General features: G+C 40.8%; 1 protein-coding gene across 10 annotated transcripts in view; it reads left to right on the forward strand.

Moving 5' to 3' along the window:
- Positions 1 to 17,692, forward strand: part of CAMK2G (calcium/calmodulin dependent protein kinase II gamma) — a 120,002-nt gene that overhangs the window by 78,169 nt on the left and 24,141 nt on the right. For all 10 annotated transcript variants that reach the window (XM_069019355.1, XM_069019346.1, XM_069019345.1 and 7 more), the window contains exons 10-13: positions 2,285 to 2,407; positions 4,658 to 4,741; positions 5,398 to 5,440; positions 13,324 to 13,364. In XM_069019355.1, coding sequence (XP_068875456.1) covers positions 2,285 to 2,407; positions 4,658 to 4,741; positions 5,398 to 5,440; positions 13,324 to 13,364 — 291 coding nt within the window. The remainder of the gene's footprint in view (positions 1 to 2,284; positions 2,408 to 4,657; positions 4,742 to 5,397; positions 5,441 to 13,323; positions 13,365 to 17,692) is intronic.

Here is a 17,692-nt window from a genome sequence, read left to right on the forward strand (position 1 = left end):
TTTACCACAAAGTGTTGCAGATTAGCCAATGCTAACATTTTCAGTGGAGTAGAGGAAAGGTAGAATGAAGGAGCTTGTCTTTATCAAGGCCTAATAAAAAGTATGGGGATCTATTCTGTAGAATAATAGCTTAAATTATGGTCTTTGGTCTCCTCTGTTCCATAGTCCATGGAAATCATGGAGCCCAGTGAGAAGACTGAATAGTGGGGGCTGTTTGAGGGGTGGCGTTGTGGTGGGGATCAGCATGGTGGGTTGGAGGCTCTGGTGAAAAGCCAACTAGTTCATGGAATACTTTTTAGAGCATGGCCAAACTGAGGTGTAAAAAGTGCCTGAAAGAGGAATAGCAAGGAGGTTAGTACTGAGGGAAGCAAAGGTGGTATAAAATGTGGTTTGGGTACCACAGCTTTAATGTTTGACATAAATTCTTCCATGTAAGGAGAGGCTTGAAAGGGAAGAAGGAAGTCCTGGAAATCCTAGCTTGAAGCCTGTGGGCATGAATATCAAGAGGAAGTTGGGGAGTTCATTTTGTAGGCTGTCTTGTGGTTTGTATTAAACAAAAATAAAACCCCAAAAGGTGAGGGTTCTGCTGGACTCCTTCTGCCGGTTACTTCCCAGCTTCTGTGCTTGAGACCATGAGAGCAGCTGTACTGGTGAGAACAAAGGTCTGCCTGTGTCCTGGCTCAGTGGCTTCCTGAGTGAAAGCAAAGTGATGTCTTTGTACTTGATAGCCTTAAATGGACTTGCCTTGCTGCCCCTCTAGTTTTTGTGTTGCTTGTTCTTATTTGAAGCATTTTTGCAGTAATTATATTAATGGGGATTTTCAAGGGTTAAATACATCTTCCTGTAAGTCATGAAGAGTGAAGTGCCTGGTCCCTCCTTATTATCTATTGTTTTTGAATTCTTATCTTTTGTGAACAAATTTCAGTAGATTCTTGCCTCATTTAGCCTGATAGAAAACTGCTCAAGTTTTACTGATGCACCTGCCCCTGGTGTCCTTACCCAGCACTGAGGGGCCTGTATGCTAGGACCAGTCTGTTGTTCTCCCTTGACCAGAGAGGAAGTGCCAACAGTGAAGTTTTATTTTTTTTTCACATTGTGCTGTTGGGTAGGGGTTTTGCAAGACACTACCATGAATACTTCAGAGTTCAGGTGTGGGGAAGGTGTCCTGGCTTGAAACCTCTGTATTATGATTTTTGAGTAGCCTCTTGCAATGTTTGCGGAACAAATTGTATAATGCCTTACCGATGCCTGCGAATGCAGAAATAAAATTATAAGCAAATCAAATAGGGCATGTGTATTGTTATGACCCAACTGAGTAAAGCCATAAAAAAACAGGAGAAAAAAAGATGAAATAAACTTTTTCTAAATAATGTAGTACTGTAAGGAAATGTTTTCAGGATAAATCAATTTTTTTTCTCCCACTTAAAGACAGGGAGCTTTACCCCAACAGCATATTTGTGTTCTGAAGTTCACCTGTATTTGTACAGTAGATTTGTAGGATTTAATCTCAGCATGCTGTCATCCAAACCACATGCAAGCATCTGCAGGATGGTGTAAATATCTCATCTTTATCATTACTGGAATTATAGCAGAAAGCAGTTACCCCTCATGGATGATCAGCAGCTGAAATACTTGAAATTCTTTTCTTTGTTTTCATGCTTCTGTATTCCCATCCATTGTTACATCTCTCTTGCTCCCCAGGCAATGATCTTGGTGTGGTAGGTGGTTGGTAACAACTTGCTGGTGGGCTGCTACACCTGAGTGACTGGTATTGTTCCAGGATATTGTGTTTTGTGGTGGAAACCTGTTAGTGGGTTTTGCTTTCATGCAGTTTTGCTGTAGTTAACTGTGATTTTCCATAAGCTGTTACAGCTTTTAGCATGCTGGAGAAAGAGACAGGTGGGGTAAAAAAAGACAGTGCTTGTGTTTTTCATGTAAGAACTCAGTAAAAAAGATCTGTGACTTTACTTTTTTGACTGTTGACTGTGAAAGAAATTCAAAGGTCTGATTTATTCCTAAAAGGCTTTTGAACTCTTAATCTTCTTGCTTGTGTCTGGTGAATGGTACACGTGTGTCCTGCTGTCTGGTACCATCCATTTGCTGGATTCTGGATGATTTTTGTTCAGTGTGGGTTTTCACAAAAATTGGTGGTTTTAGCAAATGTGTTAGCCCTGATATCAAAGGGGCAAAGGCTGGGATTTAGCTGTGTAGCAGGGGAGAATGTCTTCTGCTAGTAGAGGATATTTCTACTCAGTTCATCATCTGTTCCTTCTTCCTCTTTTAGTTCCCATCACCTGAGTGGGACACTGTGACTCCTGAAGCCAAGAACTTGATCAACCAGATGCTGACAATAAACCCAGCAAAGCGCATCACAGCTGACCAGGCTCTCAAACACCCATGGGTTTGTGTAAGTGTTCTCCTTATTACAGGTTGATTTGGGGTTTGCCTTGAATGGACATGCCAGGAAGACTTGAAAAACCCAGAATATTTCAAATATTTCAAAATATGATTTTTTCGGATACTGGCCTTCAACAAGCCAACTTTGTCATGCTGTGGTGCTTTTTAGTGACACAGTAGAAAAGAAAATCCCATATTCTTTTGGAATTTTGTTAGTGTCCATAGTTTCTGGTTTTTTCCCACATCTTTTCCAATCCATATCATCCTAAAATGTAAAATGGAGTTTGGCATCAGGCAAAAATTTTAGGACCATTTTGTTCTTCATCTCTGTTTCAGTTTACGGCATAGCATCTTTGCAATATTTGGGACATTTCTGCTATGCTGCAGCTTAATTGGCTATAAATTGAAATCAGCAAAAAATCTTTTGCTGTTCTGTGTACGTAGTTTCTGCCTTGCCAGACCTCACACATAAGTATTTTCATCTTTTGTAGTTGGCAAGGAAATCCCAGAACATAGCTGGATGTGGGTGTAGGGGAGAGCAGCAATGATGCACTTTTATCTCTGCAGGATAAAAAAGTTTCACCTAAGTCTAACCAGATGCTCTTGTAATACCACAGCATACTTCTGGGATGGGTCTAGTGTGTTCCTTTGCTCATTTGTTCTTGAGAAACTGTGGTGGTAGTGTCCTTCTACCACAAATCAACAGATTAGCAATTTAAACTTACTTATGTGAACGTGTGTCTAACAGGAGTGTCTGCTGTAAAATGATGCAAGTTCCTTGGAAGTCAAAACTTCACACCAGCTGAGACTACATTTCTTTTTTTTTTTTTTCTCCTTGCATGCTTGTAATCCATTGCAGTTCCTGTATAATACAACTTTCCTCCCAAAGTCTGTAGCCAAAGTTGTATTATGATAGCCCACTCCCTGTGGCAACTTTTCTTCTCTGAGCTAGGGGGAGTTTGAGTTCACTTTCCAACCATGTCCGCCTCTCACTGAAACTGCTTCCTGTCGAGTCTGTTGATTCCCTTTGCTTTGCAGTCCCTGGGTGCACAACGTATGTTTCCTTTCTGGAGATGTACGGCTGCTCTAAAGTAAATGTTGTAGGCAATCTTAAAAGTTTATCTGAGACACTGAGTTTCTTAGCATCACTGAACTTCTGAAGTATGTGTCCTGACTCTTGTAAGCTCACATCGAACAACTGGAGGTCACTGTCTCTCCTGAGGAGGCTGGATGAACAGTGACCACCAGTTGTTTGAGGACACTTCGGCTACATTCTCCCCACACGCTGCCTTGTGTACTACAGTGGGTGACCAGCTTTGACAATAGGATCAAAGCAGAGACTTCCCATAAACTAGCTGAATATAAGCATGGTTTACAGTTCTTTTGGGTATTGCAGAATTTTTTCCAAGCAAGAGAAGGTTAGTGGAGACTTTGTTCACACTTATCTGCCAGGTTAGAAATTCACCCACTATCCTTGTAAAGGGAATTCAGGCTTGTGGTTCTATGCAAGAGCAACAGCTACTTTGGCATTAGTCACTGACTTCCTCATATGCTCTAAATGCTTGGCAGTATCAGTCTCTGATTTCCTCATGTGGTCTTAATGACTGCAACAGTTCTGGGAAGTTGTCTTTTTGCAGCTGATGGGATCCCAGTCTGCTGTGGATGACAGATGTGTATCACTGGATAGAGATTATGCTCATTTTTTCGCATTGATACTATAGAAATACATGATCTTTTCTCTTACACACCGAGAATCTGTTTCTGCAATACTGATACAAAGATGCCAAAGCCTCTGCTAGTCAACCTCTTACATTCAGGGGGTTGCCATGTCCAGGAAGGCTGCTGCTCACAAGTACTCACTTACTGCTTGAAATTTCCCTTTCAAGCTGTAACTAACGCAGCCTAGGTCTTTTCTATAGTGCCTCTTACTCGATTCCCCATGGGTATGCTTGTTCATTTGCCTTTGTCTTCTTACTACCTTAAATCTTGCGTGTGCCTGAAAGGCAGGGAGCACTGATTTTCATCTGTGCCTCAGTCATAAATTTCTTGGGCGCAGTCCTGTAATAGCCCACCTTGATTTAATGTGTCTTGATGAAAGTTCTCAAGTTATGAACCAGTTGCAAGTGTTTTGCAGCCATGCAGTGGTGAGAGGCTTGGGCATGTCAGCTTGAATGTCTTGACTGATCAGTGCAAGTGGAATAAACTTCCCTGGCTGATTTGGTATGGGCATGTTCTTGATCTTCTGCTGTTTGTTTTTCAGCAACGATCCACTGTTGCATCGATGATGCACAGGCAGGAGACTGTGGAATGCTTGAGAAAGTTCAATGCTAGAAGGAAGCTAAAGGTAAGTACATCTTAATTTGTCTTAAGTTTGTTTTTAGTTCTCTGAATTTGAGGTTAGTGCCTTCCTAGCAGCAGTACTTTTTTCCATGGCTAGCACAGTGTTAGAGAAGTACCTCATGTGATCCTCCGGTACAGAGTACTGAAGTAGTGTACTGAAGAGCTGAGTAGTTTCTTTCTCCAAGCTCTAAGCTTTCCATGCTTCTTCTGCTACATATTCACCCCTTCTCCTTTCTGCCAGCAAGTTGAAATAGAGCAGTTAGTTCTGGGACTTTTAGTTCTGAACGCTCTGCACCTTCCAGTAGTAGTGTTACCAGTTGCCTGCAGCTGGGGCAAAGGCTCTGGCCTGTGCACAAAGCAGCTATCTGCTGTTTGAAAGCTAGGAAGCACCTACGTGTTGAAGTGTAATTCTTAGTGCCATTTCAGATTTCCTAGGCTATCCTGCCTGGCATCCAGCTGCTGCTTTAGAAAGGCAGGACTGTGAGTGGTCCTGTGTCAGGCCCAACAGCCACACATGGGAATCCTGGATACACTAGGGTTGTTCAGGGTAGCATTGCTTTACCTCTGCATTAGTAACTGATTCATTGTGTTCTTCATGGGTCAGCCCAGCCCCTTTCTCAAGTGGCACTTTCTGTTATCCCTGCTTTCTCTTCCCCACAGGGTGCAATCCTCACGACGATGCTTGTGTCTCGGAATTTTTCAGGTAAGTCCTCAATGTTCCCAGCCCTTCCTTGGTTTTGCTTTATGTGAGTGAGCTGGAGAATATTTTAACCTTTTTGGGGTCAAGTAGGAGGGGAGGAAACGTGCTTTCAGTTCATCATGGTGCAATGGTGGTCACTTTGCCTCGGCTGGTGACCAGTGTGAAATAGGAAATGATTTGTTTGGAGAGGAACACATGGTATTGTAGTCTGGTACAAAGCAGAAATAAAGTCAGCCTCCGTAATCAGCTCATGATATTTTGTTAGCGAAGTACTTGTGAGAAATTCTAGCTGGTATCATCAGCTTTCCCATCATAGACCAAGAGTGAAGAGCTCTTATTATGTAGGAGTGTTTCCTTTAGACCTGAGGCAGGGACAGGGAAGTAATATTGGTGAGAATAGGGACAGGAGCTATTTGGGTATTGTATTACTTTGACTCATCAAAAATGGGTCTGAAGTGTCTAGCTATTAGTTTTCCTTCTTGGAGTCTCAGAAGTGGTTTTCATCTTTTTAAATTTAATAGCTGATAGTCTGGCTCCTACCCAACTGCATTACGTAGTGCATTTACTGAAAATGCAAATCTCAACATGTAAATCCATGCTTTTTGGAAGATTATTATCTTGGCTCAGCACACCTAGGTGACGCAGTCTGATCTGTGTTCATTTCCATTTGGGTGGAAAACCTCTATTTCTAAGTGCTTTTGGTTTATGAGATTCTTTGTTTTCTTTACCCTGTCTGTAATTTTTTTTTCTCTTTTAAAAGAGCAATCATTGAATGCATGAGTCAGATTTTTATTGCACCTGACTACAGCTGCTTTCAAGTGGAAGTCTGCTGTATGGATTATGTGATGATGGAAGTATATTAATTTCATCTGGCCATTTACTAATGGTGGATATCAATAATTATATTCTGGGTGCTGTTACAATAAACTTGTAATTGGAATGAAAACCTCTGTGAAATGATCATCCCAGCATACAAAGTGCACATTCATGCATACATTCTTCTGTGAACTCAAGGCAGTGTTTTTAACCTTCTGTATGGTGCTTTAAAAAAAAAACCAAAATGTGAAACCATGCTGCAATTAAGGGACAACCATCTGCAACATCTGAACACTTTTTTTTCATGGTTCTTGCTTTCAGGTAAAGCTCTGCCCATGTGTCAGCATTATTTAAAGCTATAGCAATTTCTTTTTACTGCTTTTCTCATTGTTTGGCCTTAGAGGGATGGAGTGATTTTATCCATTCATCTGTCCCAGGATTGTGCCATTATAGGACTTAAAAATTCTATACTGTTTTCTGAGATTGATTCTGAAACAACTATTTGAGGAGCTATGGCACAATGACAGTACTTCGCAGGCCTATACAGAACTAAACATTTTCTTGGGCCTTCTGCTAGTGTGAACTGTTTTTGTTCTATTTACACAGCTTGTTTTTATTTCACTTAATTGATGATTCTGAAATAGACAGGGCTTTTATTCTTTTTTTTAATAAACAGAAGTTTTAGATTAATTTTTAGTCCGCAAATGTTGTCACTTCTAATGAAGCTGCAGAAGTGCTTGGGTAAGAAAATCTCCTATGGCTCAGATTGTGAGTACATGAAATGCCAGAGAAGGGTTCTCCTTAATGGTGTGTGACCTACACATCCACTTAATCCCTGAGCTAGTACTGAGGAGAAAAATCTTTCTCTACTCATTTTTCTCTGTCTCAAGGGCTGAAGCTGCTGGATCCACTTCAGTTAACAACTGAAGAAAAGGAAATCCTAGGTGGCCCATATTGAGTGCAGGGTTTGCAGTGTCAGTGATTTCTGCTTTGAATATAAACTGTGATTCCAAGTATGAGGCATTCAAAAAAACTGTCTAGAGAGAGATGTTGTGAATTTAGATACAAAGTCTCTATCAAGAGTAGGAATGCCTTACGTTTTTATGTGTTTCTAAAGGGGTGAGATCATCTACTCCTATTTTCTTTGTAGGACTGTATGTAATGTGAGCTTGACATTTTTTAAAATTGTAACTGTTTTTTAATTTACTTTGGTTTTCTAGTTGCTGCAGTTGAAGTAGATACATCTGGTGGAATTAAATAAATGCATGCTAACTAAAAGTAATAAGTTAAAAAGTTTGTGTGGAACTTTGCGTAGAGCTCAGACTTTTCTTATCATGACGGGCATCTAACTGCCCTTGAAGAGTTCTGCAATAATACTTGCTTCTTTCCCTAAAGCCCTTAAGGGCTTTTTATTTTCTCTAATTGGGTGACACTATTTTGTGGGTTTTTAAAAGTCCCGTTCTGAGCAGACAGGGAACTAGATTTATGAAGAGAGAAGCTTCTTCCTGTCTGGGGATGAGCTCTCCTAAAAGCTTCTTTCACAGATGTTTTGAACAAAGAGGAAAATGAAGGCTCATGTGACCCCAGTATCAATTAATTAGGCACGACTGTACTATCTGCAGGAAATATGAGAAGACTCCTTTAATCTTGTTGTCATTACTATCTCCTGTGTCACATTTTGTAATACGGAGTTCCTTCACTGTGTAGGCCTGTGACAAATTGCATACCTAAAGAATCTGTAGCAGTACTCACTCTCTTTTTTAGCCTAGCAAAAATTCTTGCTTTTTACAAAGCAAAAAAAAAAAGTTTCAGTTCTTTTGTGAGTAATTTGTTGCTTGCTATGTGCCTTTTGCCCCAGGCCAGTTAAGTTAAAGGATATCTGGTTCCTTTCCCCAGTTATGATACATTCAGCCATTTAATATTGGCTGTTTGTGGTTCACTTTAGAAGACTGCATCTCAGGCCAGCTGTGGGCTATTTGTTAAAAGCAGATACAGTTGTGCTCCTTTCAGTATAAGTCAGGAAGTTGAAACTTGGTTATAATAAGAGATCTGTAGCTTCTCTCCACACTCTGGTGTGGTTAATTCAGCTGCAAGAGAGAACAATGGAATCTAAGTTTTGTTGTGGGATTGTTAGGATCACACCAGGCTATACACAGGATTATTTGAGTGTTCACCTGGAGCTTCTGATGTTCAGATAATCCAAGCTAACACTGATCTGCATTCACTTACAGACTACACAAGTGCAGTTGGGTAAATCAACTGGTTAGATCATATGCAAGAAACTCCTAAATCATCTTCTGAGAAGTAAATGTAAATTTATTACTAGGAGAGAGTTGGCAAGGTTTTCAGAGATTCCTGCAATGTTTAAGGGTGCCTGGACACATTTATGGAGATAAAACTCTGTAAATAAGCTTGCTATAAACTGAGTGAAAGGATGGAAAAGACCTGGTTTTCATCTTAGGAGCAGCCATCTTCACAAAATGCTGAGAAGTGGCTTTTCTCCTTAAGTTGATTTTTATGCACAACTTACAAATGGCCTATGTGAAATTCTTAGTACTGTTTTCCTAAGGGGATTGCAACTGTTGGTTTGGGGAGCTGTTCAACAAGCTTTCACACTCTGAAATTCACTTCTATCACATGGTTCAGCACAAGTCCTGTGTTCAAAATATATCATAAGACAGACATTGCAGGTAATTAAGCCTTATGCCTGAAACCTCTATTTTTAACTGATGTTGAGCTTTTTTCTGGGTTATTGTCACTGCTTGCTCAAGTCAGTTTGTGAGAGAGTTATGGCAGCGTGTGACAATAACTGGAATTTGGTACATGTCTCTACGGATCTTTATTAACCGATGTGCAGGTTTGGGATTTTAACTAGATAGGTGAGGTTGAGAGAGGCTGGAGGCAGATTCAAGGAGTAGAGTTCTTTCTAACTAAGTAAAGAAGGCCTGAATATGCCTGTGCATGTTTAGTGTAACCTGTACAGAGACATTTTTAGCTGACTAAAGAGCAAGAAGGAGGAAATAATACAAATACTGAAATGGTACTGTAATATATTTCTGTCTTGTTATACCTCCCTTCCAGAAGTGTGTCTGAAACTGAATTTTTGCTATTTTTTATTTGTATGTACATATATATATATATATATATATATATGTTTTATACTCAGGTTGAAATTTGAGTTCTTTCCTTTAACTGAAATGAGTAATATATTTGAAGCTTCTGCTATGTTGTGTTAGGTAGATATTGATTCAGGACCAGAAACTTGTAACTCCTGGTATGAATCCAAAGGATGAAAATATGGAGGGGGAAAAGATTATTAAGGTATTTCCAGAGCTTTGACTAAATAAGTGTAACATCACTGGAAACCACATTTTCCAAGAAGAAGATTAAATCACATTTAATGAAAAATTAAGTTGTCTTTAGGTGTTTTCTCTGTATCTATTAAATTTCTTAAGAAACAGTAAGGGGTTTTAGTGAATGGTGCTCAACTACTACAGTGTGGACCTGCCGAAGTAGTGGATTTCAGTAAGTAACTTCCATTCGCAACTTCCTAGAGTGATATGGATTTCATTACTGCATTTAAGTGTTTATCACATAGCCAGAGAGTCTAATTCATCATCAAATTGGATGTAAATGATTATAATCATTTCTTCTACATTCCTCTCTCTAACATTCAGGAAAGCTCTGTGAATACTTTTTATTGTGGTGTTTATCCTTAATAAATAGATATTCTTGAAGTTACACTGCATTCATGGGCACTGTTTGTGATGGTAGCCAGAAGTGCTTCTTGTGACTGTAGACTGACTGTTGGCTCCTTTGTGGTGACCCCAGAAGTGACACTGAGTTGAAAAATAGTTAATATGACTTTCTTTGAACTGAGAATATGAGGATGACAAGCTGCAATTCTGTGTCATTGGGAAGTCTGTGTTGGTATGATACAATTTTTATTTTATCAAGTCTCAGTAAAATCCAGAATTCTTCAGGTACAAATGCTTGTGTTTAGAAGGCAGAACTTGGCTTGTCTGTTAGACTAGCATGGTAAGTTAGTCAGACTTAATAAAAGCAACCGCAGTGTTCTTCCTGCATCCCCAAAAAAAACTCTGGAAGCTTAAATGAGGTGAGAAATGTAACTGAATTTTGGCAGCTGAGGGCAGGGCAAACTCCAAACTCAAGGGCAGGCTGGATGAAGGGCTGCTCTCTCTGGAAGAGGAGCAGTAGGACTGGCAGTGGGGAAGATACCACCCGTGGCTGTCTTTGGAGTGGGTATTTCAATTCCTCTTCAGTCCCCCCCCCCTTGGCTCTGGTACATCCAGAGTGTCTGGTGTTTATTGCTGATGAGTTCGGCATTAGGGATTTGTGTTTCTGCCAGGAGCATGGTTCAGAGCTCAGGCTGTTTATTATGGAGGCCAAAACTGAGAAATGTGGGAAGAGGGAGGGGTATGTGCAGGAGAAGCCTTTTGTGTTTCTCTTCAGAGATTAACTGAAGAGTGTCTTGTTAAGCCAAGAACAGAATTCTGTTTTCAAGTTACTGGGTTAACAGCATGTGCTTTATTCTAGGAGAACTCTTAGCTCACTGAGAAGAGGGAATTTAATCCCTTTAACATGTAGAGGAAATAGGAAGGATAGAAAAAATTAATACTAGTATCTCATGCCTGGAAAACCGTAGAGCATTGGTACAAGACCATTCCAGGAACAGTAAAGAATCTGCTTGCATCTGTCTTTGGATTTTTCCCCTCCTGTTTTCTCTTTTTCTCTCCTGCCTGTCTTCTAAAATGATTATTGTTACAGGAAATCTTGTTACTTGTGCAGAAATCCCCTTTAATTTTTGTCTTGTAACATGTACAGGTTGATCTGTGGGTAGACCTGCATGCTTCCCTTTTGCCTGAGGTGTCTGAATCATCTTCGTGCGTGAATGCATTTCATGGGCTCTCCAGCTGTCCTTATAAACCCCAGTATCATGCAAGAACTAAATACACCACAGACCAAGTTTCTTTCTACAGTACTGGGATGCTGTCAGGCCTGTGGGAGAGCAGCGTGTGCCGTGCAGAGGTGCAGTCAGGGAAGGAGGCTGGACAAGCAGGCTGCAGCCCAGCACAACATTTATATAGTGCTGGGCTGCAGAGTGGGACTCTCAGCTGAATTTTCTTTAATGTTGTATAACATGATTTTAAGCTGTCTTCTGTCCACAAAGACAAATGTGAGGTTATGAGAAAACTGCAGAAAGTGTGAAAAATGTTGCTTCCCTGCTTGTCTCTGGGTCATTCCCAGAACATATGGTGGTACTCTTTTGCTTTTCTGATGGTGTTGGGTTTTTTCACTTCAAGAATGTCCCATTTGGCATATTTGTTAAGTTGCAGAATCCTTTACTCCTTCTGAAGTGTTGTAAGGCTGTAACAGTTCCTTGTTTTCAGCAGTTGTTGTGTGAGATGCCTTGATGCATGTGTGGTATGAACGCTGGACCCCTTTTGACCCTGTAGTCACGTTGTTCTCCTTCTCACTTGCATGTAGAATCAAGCTAGCATTTGTCATGCCTTGAAGGTGGCCAGAGTCTTGCAATGCTTTAATATGTTTACACTCAGCAAAGAGACTGTTTCAGGGCAGATGAGTTGTTTGGGCCACTTTGCCCACCTTCGTATGTGCACATTGGAACACTGTGGTTTGAGATATCTCATTCAGAAAACCTCTGCATGAGGTTCTTCTGGTGTTCTTGGTTACTGAGAACAGGAATGAAAACAAAATTGTAATCTAGCTTTATACTTGCATTAGGGAGTAGAATTAGGAAACCAATTCAAAGATTCTAGTAAGCTTATATGGGGTGCCACCTCTTTGTTGGAAGGAGATGCTGTAGTCATTTGCACCAACTCAGCTAATATTGTGTAGTTAATCTGTGTCTGTAGGGTCTTGTAGGGAAGGCAGGGTGGAAAATGTGGTTGACATAAAATTAGAACAGTTGCTTAGGTATCACAAAAACCTTTTTTGCCTAATGTTGCTGCTTCTAGAGAAACTGAGCACTCTGTGCAAGTTGGTCAACATGTCTTTGGGAATGGAACATTTCAACAATCACGTGAGCATTGTCTTAGGACTTGCCTTTTCCCTAGGCCTCATCTTTGCTGCACCTAAAACCCAGGTGCCCAGACCCATAAGCTTCCCAGCAGCTGCTTAGGAGAGCCATAGCATATGTTGGTACAGTAGTTGTCTTTCATGCTGTTTACAGATGTTGAAACAACTGAAAACATTCTTCATAAGTAGACAAGATATGTTTTATATCTCTTGAAATTGTAGATGGAGTCTTACTGTTGACAGTTGTTGTCAGTGTACCATTTTGCTGTAATAGATGGAGCATCTTCATCACTCCCAAGTGTGCCTTCTGCCAAGCATTTGTTGTGGGCTCTCTCAGTGTACTTATCATTCTCTCCATTTCATTGATAGTGCCAGTTCAAGTTGAGCACAGAAGAGTGTTGTTATCTTTCAGTGAAGAAATTCAGCCTAGTTCCCTGTTTCTTTTGCCATTCTCTCTTTTTTTTAACAGTTGTCAGATGCTGCCTTTTGCACTTTTTCAGTCCCTTCCTTTTAGCTATCCAGCCATCCTCAGAGTAACTGTGAGTAACAGTAATCAGAAAGCTTCTGTGTTATCAGTACCCCCTTTATAAACCACACGTGTTATGTGGATGGCTGCACTTACAGGTGCAGCCTTTATCCTGTTGCAAAAATCTGACAGATTTCTTAAGCTTTTCCCCCTGTAACTGCTGACACTTCTGGATGGGGTCACAGTGTGCGAGTGGAGCATTGACAGAGAAGCTCTAAATTACCATTTCAGACTTGGTCTTCCTGAGGTGGTAAAAGTGGTAGTATTTTTGCCTAAATAGGTGAATGATAGGATAGATGACTCTCTGCTATCAGGATGGATTTAATGAGTGACTTGTCCTCTTTTCCAGGTCTCTTGCTGCTAGAGAGGAGTTAGCAGGATGGTTGTCCTTCTGAAGTTTTGTGCATTTTTGAGGGAAGTGGTGGGGGCAGAGAGAGAGAAGTCTTGAAACGAAAATCTGACCTACTTCTGCTTCTCTCCACAGCTGCCAAAAGCTTGCTGAACAAGAAGTCAGATGGAGTGAAGGTAAGTTCTTGCTTTGCCATTTCACTGTCTCTCCCACCATCTGAACAGGAGGCAGCCACTCTCTCTGGTGCCCGTTCCCTTCCAGGGTAAAACCACAGCCCTGTTCTGTGGCTGGGATTGCTATAAACAGTGTCTTGTTATGGAAGCCTGGGTGGGATCTTAGTGTTCCCTACATGCACAACTAGCTACATGCACTGTTATAGCAGGAGGAATTCCTTTTCCCCTTTCTGTGATGTATGGAGAAGTGGTCAGCACTGGATTAGAAAGACCAAGGACTTGCTCAGTTGTGACACATGCCTCTGACTAGTATGTTTTGTTCAGTGCAGAGTGATGATATACCCAGCAGGCCCCATGGAAGTTTTTTTGTCTACTCCCTTGGACAGATGCTGAAGGTTGAGCTGGGAAGAAGGGTGGGGAAGGAGGAGCCTCCAAATGTTCATGTTTGGACAGAACGGAAACTGAGTATTGCATTAAGAGTTCAGTTCATGTGCCTGAAATTGAGGCACTTTTCTGTTCCCTTCTGAAGGGAATTACTTTTTCCCCACTTCAATGTCCCTCTTTGTGTTGCATGGTCATAATTTAATTCTGGAGGTCACATAGGCCCTTGCAAAGGCTCTGTTGTTGCAGGCAGCAGCCCTTTACCATCTGGTACTGGAGGAGAGACAATTACAGTCTAGAGCACAGTCCTCCCCTAACTGTTCCAAAGGATAATTGTCCTCCACATGGAAGAGTTGGGTTTATTTGCTTGCATTTTTCTTTGAAGTCCAAACCTTTCTCCACAGCTGTTAGGTGGAGCAGTTCATCTCCTGGTTTAGCACAGTGGACAGTCTTCATTCTCCCCATGCTGGGAGGCTGACATTCACACTGCAGGACCAGCACACTTATTCTCTCCTGCTTTCTGAGCCCTTTTCCATTTTAATGAGGCTTTGTTCCCAGAGGCTTCACAGTACAAGCAGGCTGCTGGAAAAAGAGGTGTTCTCAGAGGTTTGGGGGGTTTTTTGGGAACTGCTCTAGTAAAACATGCATTCTTACAGTTCTGCAGTATTCTGCCCTACTGACACCCAAGTTTTGGGGTTAGTTTCTTTTGATCAAAATGGTCTATGAAAACGCTATTCTTGCCCTAGGATTCTTGTCTTTGAAATGTGCTGGCGAGAGTGAGCTTTTGGCCATTGCACCAGCCTGCCTCTTGTACAGACATGCATTGAACACATGCACACTAATACAGCAAGTGTGTTATAGTTGCTGCATTTGTTGATATTGAAAACATTACAGTAGAATTCCAGTGGAATAAGAATGGATTATCCCAAATGTTGTGAACTGAGAACCAACAGGTGCTTGCTTCAAAATCCCAATGAGTGAGGTGAGAAGTAACTGGAAAAACAGCAGGTATCAACCCATCTACATAGTTTTGTTACCTATCTGGGAAAAAAATGGTTTTCTTCTTAAGATTCTTGATTTCTAAGAAGCTTTCAGGGAGTGTCACATCTTGGGTCAAAATATTCAAAAAATGGACAAAGGATGTGGATGTAAATCTTGAGGCACAACTTCCTGATAGTGTAGTTACAAGGAGACCCTGTATGTTAGAACCTTCTAGCTCCATGGAAAGCCTGTGGTGTTTGGTTCATGGAGTACACCTCTTCCTCTGTGTCTTCCTCTGTGAAAAGGATGATTCTGGATTTACTTTTCTTCAGCTCTTTGCAGTATATGTTGTTCCTTGTATGTGTAATTCAATACTTGTAAAGTGGAAGGTATATTAGAGAGCATAACATTCTCTGTTCATGGTGAATGAGATTTTCCTCTGGAAACCGCTGCTTTTGCAGGACACTGGAGACCTGCAGTCAAGAGTCTGCATGCAGCTTCCTCCCTCCAAACTCTTACAGCAGTCTGGCTTTACAGTGTGAAGCTCAGTGCTGTCCATGAGGTGCTTTGCTCATGTTCATCCTGAGCTGAGGGCCCTCAGGAGAGGAGTTTAAGCTTCCCATTTTCCCTAAATGGTGTCTATCTTCAAGTGTGGCTTTTGAGTCCTCATTTCTGTAAGTGTTAAAACTCAGAAATAATAATATATTTCTTATTAAAGCTCCTGTTTTGACTTACTCTTCTGCTCAGTAATACAGACTTTTAAAAGTACAAGTAGTTTTCCACCAGTGCTAAGCTTGGACAAGACAGAGAGTGAGTAGTGGTCTGTGTATGTTTGTAGGACATCCTTAACGCTTCTGTTGTAGGATTTCTGTGTCTATGTGCTTATCTCTTTCCTTGCCCTACTGTAATGGCTGCTGCATCCCATTAGTCACCCCATGGTAGTGTAGCCCTTTAGCATGTCCATTTGCTTATTGAAGCAGTACTGGTCTATTGGCTACTGGAGACAATCTCTGTGCTGGTCACTGTCTGGTTAGTGGCCTCACCATTGTGACCAGCATACTTGTCATGTGTTGTTCCTTTTGCAGGAAACTTGTCATTTTAGCTCCACTCACTTTCTCACCTTGTACAGTTCTGACAAACAACTCTGCCAGTGTCTGGTTGAGTTGGGAGCATCTGGTCTTACTTGCAGCAAACGATGATTTTCTGCCCATTGCAGTAATGCAGAGCACAAATACCGTGGCTTGAGCACCAACCAGATTTTCAGCTTTGTGGTATCCTTTTCACTCTCACTTCCTATATGAATTATTCTAACATCAGATGTAGGTTTAGATTAAGCACTGCATGTGGTAGTTTTAACTGTAGTCTGCTGCTGACCACATGCCATCTGGTTAGGCTGTTTCTCATGTTTCCTCCAGATAAGCAGACTGGTTTGTTTGATGGTTGAATTTTCTGTTTGTTTGTCTCTTAAAACCTTCTTGGAAATCAACTCTTTATGGAGATTTGAGAGAAAATACATTTCAGTTTCTTCAGTGGTTTTATCTGATCCAGGGTGACTATGCACCATGAGGCTGTTGTCACAGATATCCACTAAGTAGATAAGAATGAAAGAGTATTTCTTTTAGAGTATTTCTTCCACAAGTGGATTATTACACTAGTGTAAAACTTAATGGCTTTAAAGACACTGAGAAAAAAGTACTGCCAGTTTGTATTAATTTACTTTCTGTTCAAGGTAACTTTCCCTGGTTTTTGGCTGGCATTCAGAGCTGTCTGTGCTAGAATTCTGCATTGTTTGACAAGTACAGTAGGAATTTCTATTACATAGCATTACACAATACTATGTAACTGTGAGACATATACATCTTTCTCAGGCTTTATTCCCAATAACTCCATGAAAATGTGTGTTGGTGAATTTCTGATGCAAGGTACAGCATGTACTTGCTGACTTAGCATAAATGAGAGAGGAATGATTTAATAGTCATATGTGGTGATATGAGCATCTAGTGTGAGTTGTGTTGAGCTGATACATTAAAAAAAGGCACAAATTTTGTTTCTCTAGCAATAGGCTCAATTCCTTTGCTGAAGAATGTTTGACACTAAAGCAATGAAGATGCATGCATTTTACTTGGATCAGACCATTTTGGAAGGGAGTGGGAGAAAGAAAGAAAGAAACTTTTTTTTTAAATTCCAATACTAGTGTGTCCACACTGGGGTTCTTTTGATAAATTTCCATGGATATGACCCTCTCTTCTAGCAAATTCCTTTCCAAAATCTATTTGAACCATTCCTGGTTTTCATTTTGCACTGTTGCTTCTATTTCAAGTACTAATTCTGCTAATTGGTAGATATTTCATCAGCTTGGCACTTGAGAACTTTTCCATTATCTTAAATAATGAATGATTTAAACTGCCTTGAATCTTAAATTCTGCCTGCTCACCAAACCTTTGTAGTGCTGCACTCACTTTCTTCAAGCAGAATTTGGATCCAAGCTGTTGGAGTAGCAGCAGGAAGGCCCAAGTTTTATCCTCAAGGAATATGCTTTCCTGCTTTCAAATCCAGAAAGTGAGGCTAGAAGATACTAAGTGAGGAGGTGCAGAGCCATGTAACATACCACATATCTTGTGGTCATCACTGTAGGTCCCAGGTATTTTTTTAAGATTCTAAATTTATAAGCAACATTGTGCAGCTACCATTTTAAAATTTACTTTAGATAGTTTCACATCAAATTTATTTGCTTTCTTGTTCCCCCTTCTGCCTGTAATCTGGACTTGCCATCTACTGTAAGGTGAGAGAGGGGTTAAGGAGTGGGCTGGGGCAAACACCTGGATGAAGATTAAGGACACTTTATGCTGAGTGTCCTTCCTCTAAGCTTGTCAGGGTCTGGGCTCTCTGTAGTTAGTGTTACAGTCTTACTGCTGATTTTTTTTTTTTTTTTTTTTTTTGTCTCTGGGTAGCAATTCAAAGAGTCGTGC

This window comes from Aphelocoma coerulescens, chromosome 6 (assembly GCF_041296385.1).
Source record: "Aphelocoma coerulescens isolate FSJ_1873_10779 chromosome 6, UR_Acoe_1.0, whole genome shotgun sequence".
NCBI classification, from domain to species: domain Eukaryota; kingdom Metazoa; phylum Chordata; class Aves; order Passeriformes; family Corvidae; genus Aphelocoma; species Aphelocoma coerulescens.